We start from the raw sequence: 21434 nt of genomic DNA, 5'->3' as shown, positions 1-21434 counted from the left end.
TGTTCTTTTGGACAAAGCCATGGTGGCAGGGCTGAGGTAGAGGCAGTTAGTGGCAAAGAGGGGAGGGCAGTTGTGGGTGATCAGACCAGGATGGGATGGCAGTTGTGGGTGATCAGGCCAGTGGGGGGACCATTGGGGGTGATCAGGCTGGAGGGGGGGACCAGTTGGGGGTGAGCAGATCAGCAGGGGCCAGTTGGGGGTGAGCAGGCCATCAGTGGGGGTCAGTTGGGGGTGAGCAGGCCAGTGGGGAGGGCAGGTGGGGGCGAGCAGGCCAGCAGGGGGGTCAGTTGAGGGCGAGCAGGCAGGCAGGCAGAGTGGTTAGGGGCAATCAGGCAGGCAGACAGGTGAGCGGTTAGGAGCCAGCAGTCCCGGATTGCAAGAGGGATGTCCGACTGCCAGTTTAGGCCCAATCCCTGTAAACCGGCAGTAAGACATCTTTCGAGGGGTCCCAGATTGGAGAGGGTGAGGGACAATCCCCCACTCCATGCATGAATTTCATGCACCGGGCCACTAGTATGTATATATATACTACATACATATACATGTATGAGAGAGAGAGAGAGAGAGAGAGAGAGGTAATATGCAAATTAGCCAGGATGCCTCATGGCCAGCTCAGGAGGAGCTGTGCGCACAGATGGGTGGGAGGGGACTGCGTGCTGCCTCCAGCCCCAGCGGCCACAGGGAGACTGGGGCTGGGGGCGGGCCAGAGCAGAGACACAACACCAGGGCTGGGGGTGTGCTCTGAGCGGCCGTGATGCAGTTCGGAGCACATCCCCACCCCAGCGGACACAACACCAGGGGGGAAACACCTTTTCTGACTGCTCATTGGCTAAGCTCCCTGTACACCGCCACTCGCAGTGTTCTTGGTAACTTGGGTAATAAGAATCCAGGAAGGTGATCTAGGGTTTTTCCACCCACTCCTAGAGGAAAAACAAAGGTCTGCTACTGGAGGGGCTAAGAAATGTCATATCCTTCCCTAGCCGGTTTGGCTCAGTGGATAGAGCCTTGGCCTGTGGACTGCAGGGTCTGGGTTTAATTCTGATCAAGGACATGTACCTAGATTACAGGCTCCTCCCTGGCCTGGGCCCAGGTCAGGGCTCATGCAGGAGGCAACCAATTGAAGGGTCCCTCTCACACTGATGTTTCTCTCTGTCTTCCCCTCTCTCTTCCCCACTCTCTAAAAAATCAATGGAAACGTATCCTCAGGTGAGGATAAAAAAGAAAGAAATGTCATATCCTATGAAAGACACATCTTGAAAATGCCTAAAGAAAGTTGTCATTTTTTTGTGGTGAAGGGACTGGAGTCCGTGTTGATGAAAACACCTTGGCGGCTGTGGTGGCCAGCAGTGGCAGCAGCAGCGGGGTGATGGGGGTGGTGCCTTCCCCTGATCAGCCATGTTACCTCCCACAGACGGAGGCCAGACTGCGGCTAAGCCATCAGTAGGACATCCTCTGAGGACTCCCAGACTGTGAGAGGGGGCAGGCCGGGCTGAGGGACCCCCCATCCCAGTACATGAATTTCATGCACCGGGCCTCTAGTTGAGATATAATTGATATACAAGAAATCTGGACATATTTAATATATACTTGTTTTTTTTAGTTTGGAGACATGCATTTATATGCAAATAAAGATTTGCAAGTGCCTAGTGCAGATCCAGTTTTTCTCCTTTAGTAAACAAAGTGATGAGAACAATTTTAAGAAGCTTTGCCATCTTTTAAGATGATTCATTTATCTAAGTGCAAATAAAATAAAATAAAATAAAATAAAATAAAATAAAATAAAATAAAATAAATGTTATAGGTCCAAATTAATTTAAAAAAAGTTAGTGAATAGGGGTTTCTCCTTTTAATTAAAAAATGCTTATTGTATGGATGTAAATAAGAGGTACGATATAAATGTAATTAATTCCACAAAGTGCTTAGTTTATTAATATGAGAAGCAGAAGGATCATCTACCAAACTACATGATATTGAGTCATTAAAACACAAGCCACTTGCCCTGACCAGTATGGCTTGGTTGGTTGGAGTGTTGTCCCATACATCAAAAAGGTTGCAGGTTCAATTCCTGGTCAGGGCACATACCCAGGTTGCAGGTTCTATCCCTGGTCAGGGTGCATATGGGAGGCAACTGATTGATGTTTCTCTCTCACCTCAATGTCTCTCTTTCTTCCTCTCTCTCTAAAATCAATGAAAACATATTTAAAACACACACACACACAAGCCACTTTATTTGTCAATTATGTCAGCACTCAAAATTGTCCAGTTAAAATCTAATTCCTCTTGAAAAAGAGAAATACACTGAAGGGAGATGCAAGGAGCTTAAGAGTGCTACCATGATTCCTGACAGCAAGGATAAAGTCCATAGCCATGATTGTGAGGAACTGAGTCACAGGGAAATATGAAAAGCTTGAAAAGGAGGGGAGATGTGAGCAGGGCCATCACAGGGGTGAAAATGGAGAAATCTGACAAAACCAGTTACGAAATGAATGTGTGCATGTGGAAAATATATCTGCAGAGACACTAGCTAGCAGGCTCCAGATCTAAATCCAAGAACCCAATCAAAAAAATAAGACTAGAAATCTGAAACTTAAGGCTGCAAGCCTAACATCTAGACATTCCCTTCTTAGGCTTTACTTTCTCTATAAGCTTAATGAGCAGAAGGTCAGTAACAGCAAATGTACTCTTTCCTCTCTTGGTTTAAATGTTAAAGGGTATCTGGAGGGCTGTGGGTTCAGCTGAGATTATATTTGGAAGAGCTTATTGAAGCAGGGTGGACAATAGGTCTTGCCATTCTGTTCCCTAAAGATTCCCTTCGACAACTGCGTCAGGCAGAAAGCACAGACGAAGTGCTCAGGATGGAACTTGTGGCCCATGGCACTGATGCAGCGGCCGGCGATGGGCTGCCCACACCCGTAGCAGAGGGTTCCTCGGCGGTGATGGTAATGGAGCTCGCAGAATGGACGTCCATCCAGTTCAAAGAAGGAGCCAGTGGAGAAACTGCTGAAGCAGTCCTGGGGGTGGAGAGAAGAGAAAGGAAATGAAGGCAGATGTCAGAATAAAACATTAGCAAAGTAAAACTTTTAGCCTAGAAATTCCTGCCAGTTACCTGCCAGTAAGTAGTAGAAATTCACTTGGGTCCTTGACAAATGAAGGCTAGAATATGGCCCACTTGCAAAACAGAAAGCAAATGCCACAACAAATGCTGTGTTTCATGTCTCCTTTCGGAAGCCCACATCAATCCCTCATCCCAAGCTCTGAACCCTCTTAGCAGCTCTGCCTCTCAGAGAGGAGAACCCCTGACTTTCCTTAAATCCTCCCCCAAGAGAATAAATAAATGAGTGCACAGACCCCACAAACAAAGCACTCTGGGTGCCAGACAGTGTCCATGGCTGAAAGGTAGTTTTCCAACACCGGACGGTTGCAGCCCCCACACTTGGGTGAGAACATGGCTAAGAAATCCTTTCGGCAATATGGCTTCTTGTCCTTCTCGTGAAAACCTAGAGAGAGAAAAATCAAGGGTTCACTGTTGCAGTTTGAGACCAGAAGCCAAATTGGAGGTTGAGAAGAGGCCAATGATTTTAAACTCTCCCAAACTCAGTGTCTTTGTATTCAAAATGGAGCTAACAACAAATACCGACCTCAAAGGGCCATTCTGAGAAATACAGTGATAATGCAGGTAAAGTGTTTCAGTATTGTGCCTGAGTCATAGTGAGCATTAACAGTGTTAAGGGCTATTGCTTCTTGATGTCTTAGTATTAACTATTCCCTTCCCCTGGACAGTTCTGCCCCAGACCTCGATATGGCTAGCCTCACCTTGTCATTTATAAATCAGCTAAAAAAAAAAATAAAATCATCTTATCGAAGAGGCATTTCTCCAGCCTGTACCTATCACTTGGTCTTTTTCACTGCCTTTATTTACCATTATCTAAAATCATCTTTGTGGTCTGTCTTTCCTATTGGAACATTAGCTCTGAGAGAAACTAGATTTTGTTGGTCTTGTCACACTGTATCTCCAGTATCTAAAACGGCACCTGGAAAAAAAACCTACCTCATATTTAAAAATAAAGAACTATGAAATAATAATTTCCAAATAGATGTAAGATCTAAATGTAATAATTCAAACCATACAAATACTTGAATTAAAAAATGGATGTATTCTTCTTTAATCTGGGAATAAAATAAGAACTGTCATAAAATGTCTCAAATTTCAAAAGCAAGTTAAATATTAATAAATTAAGCTACATTAAAATATATATTAATGACTTATGCATGATCAAAAAACACTGTAAGCAAAGCTAAGAGGAAGGACAAACAAAGGAAATGATTTGTTAATTATATCTCAGAGAAATATAATGAATATAAAGGCCCGTAAATAATTATATGGTTTGGCATGGCTGGTGTGGCTCAACAGTTGAGCACTGAGCCAGAAATTAAGAGGCCACCGGTTCCATTCCAGGTCAGGGCACATTCCCGGGTTTCAGGCTCAATCCCCTGTCGGGGGGGCATGCAGGAGGCAACTGATCAATGATGTTTCTTATTGATGTTTCTACCTCTCTATCCCTTTCCATTCCTCTCTAAAATATATGTTTAAAAATAATAATATGGTTTCAATTATTGTTTTATAAAATGCATCCCTAAAAATTGAATCAAGTGGAAACAAATTAAACTACATAACAAATTGGTGATATGACCAAGAAAAGGCAATAATTCATTCTAGCGTCCTTAAAACACCGTATTTTGACTGTACAGTCCTACAAGATGAATTCTAAAGACAAAAAGAACTACAAAGAAATCTCAATACCTCTCTGTGGGACCTGATAGTGTTGGCTGAGCACAAATATCATAAGCCAATATCTCTGCAAATATGAAAGCTCCACCTGTGCCCACTAAAATAGTGTGAAAGTAAAGCACACTCAGTGGATTGGAAAGTAGCCCACCAAGAACATTATTTCTAGAAATCTATTTTGATAGTAGTAGCCAAATTAAAAAAGAGAAAAAAGGCAATGGGACCCAAATCAGGTGGCTGTAATCTTCCCATGATCTCCAGTCACTGTTAGATATGCCTTGCCTTGTTCAATGATGCTGTCTTGGAAAAGCAGATAGTTTAACAGACTTCTGAGGTCTATAGATCTAACAATCTAAACTAATAATTGTGTTCTTTCCTCTGAGACAGAGATGAGCTTGCTTACTTTTTTTCACTTTATCAAAGAATTTCTAGAGTCTGATCAAGTGCAATTGACTGTGGGCAAGCCTAGTATTTAAGAAAAACAAACCAACATGCACAGCCACCTTTCTTGCTTTTGTGTGCCCCAATATTTCTTATACATTCTTGTGCATCCATAACCTGGTGAGATTACTGACTGGGCCCCACCCCAGAATTTCTGATTCAGTAGGTCTGGGATGGGGCCTGAGAATTTTTATTTGGGACAAGTCCTCAGGCAACGCAAATGACCTAAAAGTGAGCTTGCTTGTAAGTCAGTGTTACTTGAGAAAACTATAAGACATGCCAACTGATCTAGGAATGACCCTCATCTAGGCATTTGTAGGGTAGCTGGTCATAAGAATGAGATAGCAGGGAAGTAACAGCCTCTGTCTGAACTCAGGTGAGTCTCAGGAGAGGAATCAAAAGCAATAAGCCAAACTTGCTGTGATACCCCTGCATATGTTATGCAATAAATTGAGAAAGTTTCAGCACCTACTTGCCTAGAGGCTCTCTCTGGGGCCAATTACCTCTGGAGGATGGATGAGAAACACTAACAATTAAAAGTGCCACACTCTGTGAGGCTCTTATCCACCAGGGAAATTAGGGAGCACCTGCATGGCCTGGATAATGAACAATTAAAAAGAAGGTAGGCAATGAGGACCTATTCCCTATGGGAGGATGTTAAGGCCTGATGTACTTAGAAACTTGAGGCTTAAAGAGCAATTCCCTGAACTGAAACAAAAAATGCAGATGAATTTAATTTCCCAGGAGGCTCAAGGATTTAGCTGTCATTATAGAAGCTCTGTGTGTGACTTGAGTAAAGCAGGATGCCACCTAATTAATGGACTAACCCTATAGTAGGAGACCCATTTACAGAAAGCAAAAAATAAAAACAAAAATGCTATTCAAGAGGAGCTTATTTATTTAGACAATTGATTTAAAAGGCCATTTACTGGTAAATGGCCTTTTAAATCAATTGTCTAAATAAATATATCTTAGGTGTGGCTTCATATTTATGTGAAATTATAAATAACCCAATCTGCCTGTCAGTTTAGAAGAGGCCCAAGTCAAAAGCAATGATGCTTCCTGGTGTCCTATGGATAGGATATTTTCCTTTTGTATCTAACTTACATTTCTTCTTGAAATTCATCTGTATCCTCTTGTTCTGCTCTCAGGCAACTTCCACATCATAATTATCTCTGGGTCATATTCTATTTACTATTCTACTCAACTAGCTCTTAGAATTCTATGGCTACTGGTGCAATATAAATTTGCCATGACACATTTCAATATGCTTTAGATTAAACCCCAATGAAAAATATGCTTACCTAAAGTGCAATCTAGAAATGAAAGGCCTAATGATTTGTGAAAAGCATTGAACAAGCTTCAGTGAACATGCAAATTACTACAAAGCACTTAGCTAGTGGATTATGTCAGTGCTACTCAATCCAGGTCTATCTTCAAATAAAGTGCATTATGTTGGTGCCAAGAAAGTACAAAGTTCCAACAGTAGAAGAGGAATTGAGACTCTGTCAAAGGGCACTTAGGATGTTGTAGAAAAGCAAACAAATATGAAACTTGCAAAAATAAGACCTTAATTTAAATTCCAACTCTTTAACTTTCCAATTTTATGACTTTAAGAAAATCACTTTTCCTTTCTGAGGTTCAGTGTTTTCATCTATAACTAGATAAAATGTGGATTAAAATTAGTCTTACACAGTTGTGGATGGGATTAAATGAATGGTAATTAGGAATATACATAATAACAGGCCTGACATTAGTAGAGTCCACACTGGTGAGGGCAAGACACGTGGGATTATCTTCACTTCCGCTTGAAACATCACTGACATGATAGTTAAAGAATAATCTAAAGTAGAAAGACCCATAGGAAAAGGAGAAAAGGAAAAGAGATGCCACAAATGAGATATCAATAAAATTTTCAAAAATTTAAAGTTGGTATAAGTGTGACAACTAGCTTGGCAAAGACAAGAACACTGAAATCTACGTCTCCAGAGAGAGGAGGTGCCAATAAAACTTAAGTCATCTGGAGCTTCATATCATCAGAGGGGCTCAGAAACTGAATGCATAAAATAGTCTTAAGACTGAAAACAGGATTGGTTGCAATTCTGAGGAGCTGTTAGAAGATCAGATTCCCCACCCTACCATAAGATACAGAAATTAATTCTGGAGATATCAAACCAGAGATACTGGGCACCATGAGGAAAGAAGGGGGGGGGGGCGGAATTACATACAAGTTGACATTCTGAATGGTGAAACCTCATTTTTCTAATCCTTTTTAAAAATTTTCGTAATGCTGGCAGAGAGAACATCTCTTGAATTGATTCAAGATTAAAGGCCTAGCCCTAACAAGTTTGGCTCAGTGGATAGAGTGTCAGCCCCCAGACTGAAGGGTCCTGGGTTCGATTCCAGTCAAGGGCATGTACCTTGGTTGCAGGTTCCCCAGTCCTGCTCAGAGTGCATGCAGGAGGCAACCAATGGATGTGTCTCTCTCACATCGATGTTTCTCTCTGTCTCTCCCTCCTACTCCCTCTAAAAATCAATGGAAAAATATCCTCAGGTGAGGATTAATAACAGCAAAAAGGGAGTCAAATATATGGTGACAGGAGACTAGACTTTGGGTGGTGAGTACACAATGCAAAATACAGATGATGTGTTATAGAATTGCAGACTTGAAATATATAATTTTATTAACAAATGTCACTCAATAAAATTATTACAAATTTTTTAAAGAAAAGAGGAATCAGAAAAGACATGGGACTGTCCAAGTTTTTATTTCAGAGAGAGGATAAAACATTCCCCAGGGAATTAATTCCAAAAAGACAGGAAAAGACAAATAAAGAAGCTTTCTGAATCCATGTATGGGTTATATTTGTTCAAAACAAACATAAAAAAGAAGTCAGGAAAAAATCAAAACAATTCAGAAAAAAGAAGGAAAAAGAAACACAAAAAGAGGGAAAAGCAGATAATATAGAAAGGGTCAGGAATAAGAACACAATCTTAGGCAGCAAAATCTCAGACATCTCCCATAGCAATATGTTTATAGATACATCTCCTAGAGCAAAGGAAACTAAGGAGAAAATAAACAAATGGGACATCAAAATAAAAAGCTTCTGTACAGCAAAAGAAACCACCAACAAAATGAAAAGGGAGCTCACTGTATGGGAGAACATACTTGGCAATGATACATCTGAGAAAGGGTTAATATGCAAAATATATAAGGAACCTATACAACTTAACAAAAGGAAGATAAACAATTCAATTAAAAAATTTGCAAAGGATCTAAATAAACACTTCTCCAAAGTGGACATACAGATGGCCAAGAGACATATGAAAAAATGCTCAGTCACTGATCATCAAAGAGATGCAAATTAAAAGGATAATAAGGTATCACCTCACACCTGTCAGAATGGCTACCATCAACAAATCAACAAATGACAAGTGCTGGTGAGGATGTGGAGAAAAGGGAATCCTTTTCTGCTGACAGGAATGCAGAATGGTGCAGCCATTATGGAAAACAGTATGGAGTTTCCTCAAAAAATTAAATATGGAACTGCCATTTGACCTAGTGATCCCACTTCTAGGAATATATCCTAGGAAACCTGAAACATCAGTCAGAAAGAATGATGCATACTCCTTTGTTCATAGCAGCGCTATGCAAATTAGTCCGGGACTCCATAACAGGTCACGAACGGACAGGAGGAGGTTGCTCACGCAGGTGAGGCCCGGAGTAGAGACAGAGACAGATACAGGGGGACCTGCCCGAGCTGGCAAGGCAGCTCGGGTGGCCCTGGAGTGGACACAGGCAGGGGAGCCAGCACTGCGTGGCACTGGGCTCACGGCAGCCATGGGTTCAGGCAGCTGTGAGGCCTGGGGCTCACAGCAGCTATGGGCTCATGGCAACCATGGGCTCAGGCATCCGTGGGCTCAGGCCACTGTGAGGCCCAGGACTCAGGCAGCCATGGGTTCAGGCAGCCATGGACTCAGGTAGCTGTGGGCTCAAGCAGATGTGAGGCACAGGGATGATGAGGGCGGCACCTTCCCTAATCAGCCTGGTCGTCTCCTACAGAGGGAGTCCCGACTGTGGCTTAGGCCCTTGGGAGCGGGCCTAAGCTGTCAGTAGGACATCTTCTGAGGGCTCCAGGACTGTGAGAGGGAGCAGGCCGGGCTGAGGGGCCCCCCGTCCAGTGCACAAATTTTTGTGCACCAGGCCTCTAGTTTACCATATCTAAGATCTGGAAACAGCCCAAGTGCTCATCAATACATGGGTGGATAAAAAAGCTGTGGTACATTTGCAACACGGAATACTATGCAGCAGTAAAGAAGAGGGATTTTTTTTTTTTTAATTGATTTCAGAGAGGCAGGGAGAAGGAGAGAGAAACATCAGTGATGAGAGAGAATCACTGATTGGCCGTCCCCTGCATGCCCCCACACTGGGGATCGAGGTGGCAACCCGGGCATGTGCCCCCAACAGGAATCGAACCCAGGATCCTTCAGTCTGCAGGCCGATGTTCTATCCACTGAGCCAAACTGGCCAGGGCAGAAGAGGGATCTTATACTGCTTTGAGACAGCATGGAGGGACCTGGAGAGTATTATGCTAAGTGAAATAAGCCAGTCAGAGAAAGACAAGTATCACATTTTCTCACTCATATGTGGAATCTAGTGAACAAAATAAACTGATGCACAAAATAGATCCATAGACATAAAAGCATGGAACAGACTGTGGCATCTCAGAGGGAAGGCGGGGGGAGGATGGGTATGTGGGAAGAAATCAACCAAAGAACTTGTATGCATAAATGCATAACCCATGGACACAGACAATAGGGTGGTGAAGGCCTGGGGCAGGGGGTGGGGGTGGGCTAGAAGAGGTCAATGGGGAGAAAGGGGATATATGTAATACTTTCAACAATTATTATATGTTTATTTCTAGTCTGCAGAGGCAAGATTTTTTTTAAGGAAAGAAATGGGGGAAAAAATAGATACAAAGGCAAAGAAGCATTGAACAGACTGTCAAACTACAGCAGGAAGGCAGGGGAGGTTGTTGGGGGGGGGCTGTAAGAGATCAACCGAAGGACTTGTACGCATGCACATAAGCATAACCAATGGATACAAGACACTGGGGGGAGGGGGCAGGTAAAGGCATGCACTGGGGGGTAGGTGAGGCCAGGGGGGAGGTCAAATGGGGAAAAAAAAAGGAAACATATGTAATACTATTTGTAATACTTCAAACAATAAAAAAAAAGATTTTAAAAAATAATAAAAAGACAAAACAAAAAAACTTCTCAAGTGTGGAAACTGGAAAACAGTGAAACAAACAAAGTCTTCAGAATTATGAGGGAAAATAGTTTCCACCTAGAATTGTCTGCCCAGGCAACTGAAGGTAGACAACAGATCAAAAATATTTTCAGATATTCAAGGTCTCAAAATTTTTATCTGTTTTCAAGAGCTACTACAGGATGTGCTTTATCAAAATAAAGACAGTAACATGTATTAAAAAGACTTGAGATCCAGGAAACAGAGGATCCAAAGAGGAAAATAGTAAAAGTAATTCCCAAGATAATGACCCAGAATAACTGCTTCTCAACAGGCCTCAGGCTGGAGCAGGAATATGGGTGTCTCTGAGACAGATATCTATGAGAAAGAACAAATGGAACTGACCTATCCCCACATGTGGTTGACCACTTTGAAAAAGATTTCACAGTTCTGTCAGATAAATTAGTAAGTATAATGAAAATTAAGCTAATGAAAAAAGGATCCAAATATTGACTTCAGGAAAAAAATATATATATATATACAAAAGTACCCCATGTGCCAGACACTGTTTTAAACCCTAATAATGACTCTTAAAATCCTCATAATGATCCTATAAGGTAGACATTATTATTAGGGCCATTTTACTGATAAGGAAAGTGAGATACAAAGAGGTTAAATGACTGGATCAACATCATCCTATATAATAAAACCCTAATATGCAAATAGACTGAACGGTGGAATGACTGGTTGCTATGATGCGCACTGACCACCAGGGGGCAGATGCTCAACACAGGAGCTGCCCCCTGGTGGTCAGCGCTTTCCCATAGGAGGAGCGCAATTCAGCCAGAAGCCAGGCTCATGGCTGGCAAGCTCAGTGGCGGTGGCAGGAGCCTCTCCCACCTTCGCTGAAGGCTGGTGGTAAGGAGCGAGGGGTCCTGGACTGCGAGAGGGATGTCTGCCTGCCAGCTTAGGCCTGATAGCTGGCAGGCAGACATCCCTTGAGGGGTCCCAGACTGTGAGAGGGCGCAGGTCAGGCTGAGGGACTCCCCTCCCCCAGTGCACAAATTTCGTGCACCGGGCCTCTAGTCTAGTAAATAAATGTCACAGCCCAGGTTTAAACCAGGTAGTCTGACTCCAAAAGCCAGGTTCTACTGTAATCACAGTTTGCTACCCAGGCTCAACTGTGAGCAATATTTACATGATTATCTACCTGTACACACTGAATACTGATCTGACCTGTAATTATGACCTAATTATAAACTGAGAAAATGTGGAAGGGGAAATATGTTGGGGGTGAAAGTATGGTATCCCTAAATATGGTGGGATAGTAATAACATTTCTAAATCCTCATCTTCTCTGATAGAAAGTGAATACATAATGATTAAAATTAGGGGAAAATAAATTTGTAGTAATGTATCACTTAAAAAACCTAGGTAAATAACAAAAGAAAAAGCTAAAAAAAATTAAGAGAGAAGTAGGGTTGGGAGTGGAGAAAGAAAGAGCAGGGGACTGTTCATTTTTAATATCACCCTTGAAGTGATATTTTAGTTTTTAAACTATGCAATCCTGTTTCTTTGATTAAAATAATTCAATTTTAACAAAATCTATAAATGTTGGGAAAGGTAGGGAAGGATGGCATGTGGCACTGAAATGGGCACTTGGGTGGTAGAGGCAGAATCCTGGACAACCAGGACAGATCAAAGTACCCCAGGCCATACCTTCTGCACCAAAGACCTCTCCACAGTGAGAGCAGAAGAAGTGCTCTGGGTGCCAGGTTTGGTTCATTGCCGTCAGCACTCTCTGGAAAAGGAACACACAGAGAGATATAAGAATGCCTCCGAACTGTAAAACATGACCCTGGTTCTATAGGAATGAGGAAAAGCTACAGGAGAGCAGAGGGAGGGGGGTTTACTCACATCCAGGATGGGAGCAGCACAGTAAGCACAGCGTGGCGAAAACAGATGGTGGTAGTCCTTGGGGCAGTAGGCCAAGCCACTGCGCTCAAAGAAGGGACTGGAGCCAATCTCTTCTTTGCAGTGACTACAGATGAAGTGCTCTGGATGCCATGCTTGCCCTAGAGCATGGATCACCTGGAGGAGGAAACAAAGCCTAGTGTGAGAGCCCAGTAGGGTGCTCTAGGGCCTGCAGGTTGCACATTGTGGTGGGCACTCTTCACACCATTTTCTGAGTAAATGACACCCCCTGGAGTTACACAACACTAAGGCCTGGACCTGGGTCCCACCTATGTGGTCTGGTGCCCATGCTTTATGGAGAGAAAAAAAGTGCCCACTTTCTTGACTGCTCACCCTGATAAAAGCCTGTAAATGTTTGTTACCACTATACTGCCCCAGATGGTATAAGAAACAGAGCACAGTAGTGATAGACAGCAGATAACTACAGTCTTGGTGTGGCAGGGATCCCTAGAAAAGCAAAAGGCCAAAAGACATTTTTTATTCCTCCGGTTTGAACATCTCATCTCATGCCCCATGCAGAGTTGGGTCTCAAAACCCTGTTATGGTTTTGGTGGAGTATGATGCAGAGCAGGAGTTAGTGGCCATGATTTGGAGCCGACTGCAGCTGAAAATTGTATGCAATCAATTTAAACTAGGAATGTTTGCACAGAGGGAACAGTGAGAAAGTTCCTCTCAGTAAAGGCAGCACAGAAAGGTTAAGAGCTTAAACTAAGGTTGAAAGCTTTGACTTTCTTGGGTTCAAATCCTAGCTTTACCTCTTACTAGACCTTGGACCTGAGCCCTCAGTTTCCTCATCTTTACAAAGGGAATAATACTAGAGTCTCCCTCAAGGACTAATGTGACCATTAAATGAAGAAATACTTGTAAAGCACTTAGCTCAGTGCCCAGAGCACTATAAATGATCAGTAATTATTAACTACTAGAGGCCCAGTGTACGGATTCGTGCACCGGTGGAGTCCCTTGGCCTGGCCTGTGCGCTCTCGCAATCTGGAACCCCTCAGGGGATGTCGAACTTCCAGTCTTGACCTGACCCCCACAGGCCAGGCTGAGGGACCCCATCAGTGCACGAATCCATGCACCGGGCCTCGAGTATGCATATAAGATATTTTGTTAATCTCTTCCCACCCTCCCCCCTGGCCCTTTCCCTCTGAGATTCCTCAGTCTGTTACATGTTTCCATGCCTGTGTGTTGAGCATCAGCCCCCTGGTGGTCAGTGCATGTCATAGCTACCGGTCAAACGGTCACTTAGGCTTTTATATATATAGATTATTAAAACATCTTAGAATATAAGGAGAAATAATAATCTTTGATGGGACAGAGACACACACACAGAGAGAGACATAGATGGCTGTAGGACCAACATCTTGGCCCATCCCACCTTTCCAGCAATTGATTTCTGGCAGGAAGCACAATGGCCCTTGGGCACTGTGGCAATCCCAAGGTCCTGCAATTCCTGTTCCAAACCCCCCAGCATTGAGTCCAGGGAGACCTTGTGATCCTGCTTGTCTGGTAAGTACTTCTTGCTGGCATCTGCTTTCACTGCCACCTGGTGCCAAGGAGAGAACCATGAACAGAGTCAGCCTCATGGAATTCATCCTCAGTGGCATCTTCTTCATGACCCTATAAACTCACCTCTACTGATGGACCCTTTAGTCTTTCCTGAACCTTCCTCCAAGATATGGAAGAATTCAACATTATACACCAATAAAAATGCTTTCATCTCTTTTTCATTCTAAATTCCTCATGCCAAATGAAATCTGACTAATCTTCCTTCTGACTATAGGAAATTGAGTGGATGAAGATAATTCTGGCTCTTGTGATGACCACAACTCAGCAGTCTTCTTTTTATTCATTTATTCTGCAGTGTTTATTGAGCACCTAGTCTTCCCCAAACCATGCTATAGGCTGGCTCTAGGTAGAGACAATGTATAAGAGCAACCAAGTGTCTCTCTTCATAAAGTTTACATTCCCTGGGTGACAGACAATAAACAATTAAAATGAATATATGATAGCCCTAGCTGGCTTGGCTCAGTGGATAGAGTGTCGGCCTGTGGACTGAAGGGTCCTGGGTTCGATTCCGGTTGGGGGCACATGTCCAGGTTGCAGGCTCAGTCCTCAGTAGGGGGCATGCAGGAGGCAGCCAATCTATGATTCTTTCTCATCTCCCTTTCTCTCTGAAAATCATAGATGTTTCTATGTCTCTCTCACTCTCCCTTCCTCTCTGAAAATCAATAAAAATATGTTAAATAATAATAAATGAATATATGATGCAATGCCAGAGAGAAATATGATATACATTGTACATCAAGATAAAAGTGGCAGAGGGTGGGATGGTGAGGAAGAATTGATTGAGATTATGGTGATTAGAGAAGGACCTCTAAGGATGTGATATTTCAGTGGATATTTAAGTGATGTACTTAGGGAATCAGAAATATTGATTTTTTTATGGGGAAAGCATTACAGAGGAAGGGGAGACCCAGAGGAAGGAAGTAGCTTGGCGCATTAGAAGAATGATAAGAAAAGTCAGTGGGGCTAGAGCAGAGAGAGTGAAGTTGAGTGTGGCAGGAGAAGATAATAGAGAAAGAGGCAAAGATCACAATGATCATTTTTATCCTCATGATAAAAGATATGATTTTATTGCAAGGTTGGTGGAGCCGTTGAGGGTGAAAGAATATGATTTATAAGATCCCTATGGTAGCTGAGTGAGGAATTAAGTGTAGAGGGGAATTAGAGGCACTAGTTAGGTGGGAGATTATGATAACAGCTCAAACCAGAAATAATGACTTGGACCAGTGTTAGCGGAAAAGGTGGTGAGACATTGTCAGATAAGACTTGCTGATTGATTGTAGTTATTGAAGCAAAATCCCAAAATAGTTATAAAACATTAAAATAGTTATTTTAAAAAAGAAAGAAACTTTTATCATCTAACAGATTTCCTTCCTCCTCTATTATATGGCATTAGCTAATGTTGAAAAGATCAGTGTTCAAAAGGTTAATGTCTAAAAGGCCTGCAAGGGTGACCAATATTAAGTACAAAAATAAATAAAAACACAATAATATATATATATATATATATATATATATATATATATATATATATATATATCTACAATGACATTTACATCTATATCCCAGAATACTTCTGAATTGGTATGTAAGAAACAAAAAATATTGACCATCACCAGGTGGCAGAACTGGACAATTTGGGACAGAGATGATAAGGAAACTGTTCATTACAAACTTTTGTGCTTTTGAATTTTGTGCAATGGGAATGTATGGCCTATTCAAAAAATTAACAGATATTTAAAAATGTAAATAAATCAAGAAACATGCTAAATCAATTAGAAAATGACACACAATTAAACATAAAGTCTACTTTTCTAGTATTTCCAAATATACAGTTTAATGAGGAATAAACTCAGCTTTATTTTTTATTTTTATTTTTTAAAATATATATATTTTTTTTTACAGAGAGGAAGAGAGAGGCATATAGGGTTAGAAACATCTATGAGACAGAAACATCAATCAGCTGCCTCCTGCACACCCCCTACTGGGGATGTGCCCGCAACCAAGGTACATGCCCTTAACCAGAATCGAACCTGGGACCCTTCAGTCTGCAGGCCGACGCTCTATCCACTGAGCCAAACCGGTTAGGGCTCAGCTTTATTGTAGACATTAAAGAAAACTTGTTTCTGATGTTTTTGTTTTTGTTTTTTTTTTAATATATTTTATTGATATTTTACAGAGAGGAAGGGAGAGGGATAGAGAGCTAGAAACATCGATGAGAGAGAAACATCTATCAGCTGCCTCCTGCACATCTCCTACTGGGGATGTGCCCGCAACCAAGGTACATGCCCTTGACCGGAATCGAACCCGGGACCCTTCAGCCCGCAGGCCGACGCTCTATCCACTGAGCCAAACCGGTTTCGGCTGTTTCTGATGTTTATTCCTCTAATAAGTATGTATTATTCATTGTCAGGAACTATACTGAGTATTGGGAGTCCAACAGTGAGCCACAAAGATAAGGTTCTTATTCTCACCAAACACACACATTTTTATATACTGCCTTGAAATTATTTCATAGTCACTTCATGTGTGTGTAACAATCCTCCAGTCAATTTAGAATGGTTGTAGTCTCTACTTTAAGAATTCTAGGTGGTATTTCCCTTGATGAATTCTTAAGCCCATTTGCTTCCAGGCCACATAAAGCTCGCCACTCATGCTCTGGAGGCTAGAACAAGGAGATGGATTTTTATCTCAATGTAGGGCTTAGGATTCCTCATGATACCTATTTTGAAAACCACAATTGATCTCTCTTGTGTGCCCTAGCTTGTCCACAGCTCTTCTCTATCCTGCTCAGGCAGGTCCCCTTAACAGTCCTGCCACACTTCAACCAGCATTAGAAACCAGTGCCCACAGGGCTCACTCCAACTCAAACGACATCTTCTTTCGTCTCTCTGTGTCCAAACTCTTTTCACTCTTCAGAGTCTGTCCCATACCCATGCCCACCTCTGATGAACTCTCCTTGACCTCTATACATTCCTGATGTTTGCTCCACATATTTTGATAAACCACCTGTCTTTTATTCTATAAATATTATAGAGGCTTATGCCTCATTTTGCCAAGAACAGGCTAAGCTCCTTGAGATTAGTGCCTGGGTCATAGTATCTTTTGTATCCAGATAATACATAGCACAAGGTTGAGTTCATTTATTAAATTAAATTTAGTCTGGGGAAAAAAATGACAACTTAAAAGTGTCCCTCAAGGGGGAATGCAGAGCTGTGTTCCAAAGAGATAAACCCGAAGGCTTTATCACAGGGACTGTGCTCACCTTAGCCTGCATTTCACACAGGTGGGCCATGAGCTCATCCAACTGAGCAGCTGCTGAGGTTTTGGAATGTGGCAGTGAGTCCTTTGGCTCTTGGATGTCACTACAGGGAGAAAACAAACAAACAAAAAATCATACTAATACATCAAAACTCAAATAAACATAAGCCACACATAAAGTACTAGAAAATGTAGTTTTAGCTATTAAATGCTTGGATGTCAGTAAAACTAGAGACTGAGAGTATTTTAAAATACATATAGGCACCAGACTAAAAATGTGTCTCCATGTTCCCGCTCTGCTCATCTCAAAAAGTGATTATTGTTCTCAAGTGCATGAAGAAAAGCACTGGACGTATAACTGGCAGGCCATTCGCCCCCAACAGCCATGTGCAAAGCAGGCTCTGAAAAGTGCGTTAAGACCTTGGCCCAAATGATTGTTTTTATTTTAATAGCATTCTTTTACAACTTTAAAGTATTATATCTTCTCTCAGTTATTGTCAGGTGAGAGACAACAAATAAATGAGAAACTAGAACAGGCATTCACCCATAAATTGAGGTCTGTGGGCCAAATTCAGCCATGCCCATTCATACTGTCTATAGCTGTTTTCCTATAGAGTTGGACAGCTGTGGCAGAGAGAGATCTAATGGTCCACAAAGCTAAAATATTTATTATTTTCCCTTTACAGAAAAGTTTGCAGACTCCTTATAGTTTAGATAATGTGCATGATATTGATATGATTATAAATAAATTATTAATAAATAAAAAAATTGAACCAAAGACACAGAACACAGTCTATTAAAATACTTGCACAATTCAGCCAGCCGGCATGGCTCAGTGGTTGAGCATTGACCTAAGGACCAGGAGATCGCGGTTCAATTCCTTGTCAGGCCATATGCCAGGTTTGTGGGCTGGATCCCTACCTAGTAGGGGGGTGTGCATGAGGCAGCTAATCAATGATCCTCTCTCATCATTGATATTTTACTCTCTCTCTCCTTCTCCCTTCCTCTCTAAAATCAATAAAAATATCTTTAAAAAAATACTTGCATAATTGTGTGTGAGAGAGAGAGAAAGAAAAAGAGAGAGGGAGAGAGAGGGAAAAGGAGGAGGGGAAGGGGAAGAAGAGAAAGGGAAAAAAGAAGAGAAAAAAAGAGAGAAGATAAAGACAAAGGAAATGTGTTTAAAAATAACATGGCCAGCCCTAACCGATTTGGTTCGGTGGATAGAGCGTTGGCCTGCGGACTGAAGGGTCCCAGGTTCCATTCCGGTCAAGGGCACCTTGGTTGCAGGCACATCCCCAGTAGGAGGTGTGCAGGAGGCAGCTGATGGATGTTTCTCTCTCATCGATGTTTCTAACTCTATCCCTCTCCCTTCCTCTCTGTAAAAAATCAATAAAATATATTTAAAAAAATAAAAATAACATGGCTAGGTAGTGTTTATACTAGTCATACAAGGATGGTTCCACATTACTAAATGGATTAATATAATCCTATATAATAAAAGCATAATATGCAAATCAACTGAACGGCCGAACAGCTGAACGACCATCCAGGACCACGCTATGACACCCACTGGCGCCAGGCCAACCAAGGTGTGTGCAATGCAATTGGTTGGGGGCCGGCCATCGCCCCATGATTGCCTTGCAGAGGGAGGCCCAGGCCATTGATCAGCAGGGTGATCAATTGCGGTGCTGGACGATAGCCCCAAAGAGGGAGGTTCAGGCCACCGGTGGGCTGCAGCAGGTGGGCGGAGCATCCCTCACAGAAGGGAGCCCGGTCCAATTCCCGGGTGCCATAGGGAAGCCGGTGCCTGCAGCCGGGGGAAGGAAGGCCTACTCCTACATGAATTTCGTGCATCGGGCCTCTAGTGCATTATAATAATGTATAAGAAAAACACTTTATAAATACATTGATAAGTGCCCAAAAGCAGTTGAAAACAAATTCAACCACTATTCCTTTGTTGAAGATAGATGTTTTTCCATATCCTTCTGCACATCCTTACCTGTCCTTTGCAACCATAACAGCTAACATTTATTTGAGTGTTTTCATGAAGGCAGGCCCTCTGTAAAAGGTTTTATATGTGTCCTCTTTAAATCCTATAACAGTCCTACATCAGTGATGTACTGTCACTCCCAAATGAAAAAAACTGGGGCTTAGAGAAGGTAAAAACTTTGCTCTACATAATACAGCTGGCAAATAGCAGAGTGTGAGCCTGACAACTGCAAAGCTTATGTTCTCTATCACTATGTTCTCTATCACTAAACTATCCTCCAAAGGACGTTTAAAGGCTGTATCGTTTATGAAACCTACCGTTTATTATTAGACACCTAGACTGTTTCTAATTTTTGCTGTTATCAATACTGCTAAATAAATATTTGATTATTTCCATAGAGTAAATTTTGAAAAGTGGAAAAACTGGATCATGCAGGCAACTGACTCAAGTAATGTTTGTAATCAACATTAACCATGTCAGCTTAGCTAACTCCCCACCAAACTCTCTCTCTCTCTCTTTCTCTCTCTCTCCCTTTCTCTCTCTTTTACACACACACACACACACACACATACACACACACACACACGTGCACGTGCACAAAACTATTCTAAGTCTTTCACTAAGTATATTTTCAACAATGAAAACATAGATTTATTATTTTATTTTTTATGTATTTATAACCAGGAATAAAGCAGAAGGAAATGTATCTCTTTCTCTCTTAAGAAAAACAAGTCTGTCTCTTGGGTTTGACAGTCCCACTCCTGACTTACTTATGATTGAGTATTTAACAGCAAGGAAAACGCAGAGGAAGGTGCATATCTTCTCCCCCCTAAGATGAAAGACTTAGTCTTTTAGGTGCAACATGGCCTCCTGCCAGACATAAAATTTTTTTTTTAAATCTGGGAACAAAAATGATCAAGTGATTGATTCATTCCTTGGAGGTGTCCAAGAAAAGTGCACTGGAATTCACCCTAGCAACTCTTTTCAGTAATCCCTTAGCAATTGTTGCCACAGGGATGTGTCTTGGAGGCACAAAAGGTGGCTGGACAGTGAACACATTCTACTGTTCTGTGCCCCAGGGGAGGATAAACGTAGTTTCATATATGGGTTTGTAGAGTCCTAACAACCTGTCCATCTTGCAGCAGGGGCATATGTGTGTTTAGTCAAAGAATTCTCACTGGCTTTTAACTAGACTCCTAGAGCAGTGTATAAAGGCAGGTAAATCACTGTCATGCTACCCTAATAGTAATCGAGTCAACAATTTAACATTCTAAGTAAGAAATGGGCTGATGGTTGTATCACTATAGCAACCTTTGATTTGTCCCCTGACCTCTTGAAGATGGTAAAGGTGCTTTGCTATGCCATCAGTAACAACTTAGTTCACGTCTCAGAGATTTTTTTTTTTTAAATATATTCTATCGATCTTCTACAGAGAGGAAGGAAGAGGGACAGAGAGCTAGAAACATCGATGAGAGAGACACATCGATCAGCTGCCTCTTGCACACCTCCTACTGGGGATGTGCCCGCAACCAAGTTACGTGCCCTTGACCGGAATCGAACCTGGGACCTTTCAGTCCGCAGGCCGACGCTCTATCCACTGAGCCAAACCGGTTTTGGCACTTCTCAGAGATTTTAATAATATAAATCACAAAGTATCCTATATAATAAAAGGGTAATATGCAAATAGACTGAATGGCAGAACAAGTGAACAACCAATCAAAACATAATATGCTAATGATATGCTAAGGCTGCTCAACCGCTCGCTATGACATGCACTGACCACCTAGGGGCAGACAGTCAACTGGTCGACCAGTTGCTATGACATGCACTGACCAACAGGGGGCAGATGCTCCAACCGGTAGGTTAGCTTGCTGCTGGGGTCTGGCCTATCGGGACTGAGCGAGATGGGCCAGACATGCCTTGGAGCCCTCCCGCGGTCCCTCCCCAGCCCGATCATGCACCAGTGGGGTCCCTTAGCCTGGCTTGTGCCCTCTCGCAATCTGGGACCTCTCAGGGGATGTTGGAGAGCTGGTTTCAGCCCAATCCTGAAGGCCACTCCCCTTGGGAGGGCACCAGATGCAGGGCTCATGGCTGGCGAGCGCTGCTGTGTCAATGCAAGCCTCTCCTGATCGGGACTGATTAGGCATAAGCCCACAGCAGGCACAGTGA

General features: G+C 42.4%; 1 protein-coding gene across 3 annotated transcripts in view; it reads right to left on the bottom strand.

The window, feature by feature from the left end:
- Nucleotides 1-1897: 1897 nt before the first annotated feature.
- LPXN (leupaxin) overlaps nt 1898-21434 on the bottom strand; it is a 36093-nt gene continuing 16556 nt past the window's right edge. For 2 of the 3 annotated variants that reach the window (XM_080688212.1, XM_080688213.1), the window contains exons 4-9: nt 17280-17379; nt 13827-13994; nt 12392-12565; nt 12194-12275; nt 3349-3497; nt 1898-3011 (exon numbers count right to left, since the gene is read on the bottom strand). In XM_080688212.1, the coding sequence (XP_080544338.1) occupies nt 2742-3011; nt 3349-3497; nt 12194-12275; nt 12392-12565; nt 13827-13994; nt 17280-17379 (943 nt within the window). In that variant the 3' untranslated portion in view covers nt 1898-2741. The remainder of the gene's footprint in view (nt 3012-3348; nt 3498-12193; nt 12276-12391; nt 12566-13826; nt 13995-17279; nt 17380-21434) is intronic. The other variant, XM_080688214.1, reaches the window with a different exon arrangement.

This window comes from Plecotus auritus (assembly GCF_963455305.1).
Source record: "Plecotus auritus genome assembly, chromosome: 9".
NCBI classification, from domain to species: domain Eukaryota; kingdom Metazoa; phylum Chordata; class Mammalia; order Chiroptera; family Vespertilionidae; genus Plecotus; species Plecotus auritus.
The sequence above is the reverse complement of the archived record's forward strand: the minus strand, read 5'-3'. Positions and strand labels throughout refer to the sequence as shown.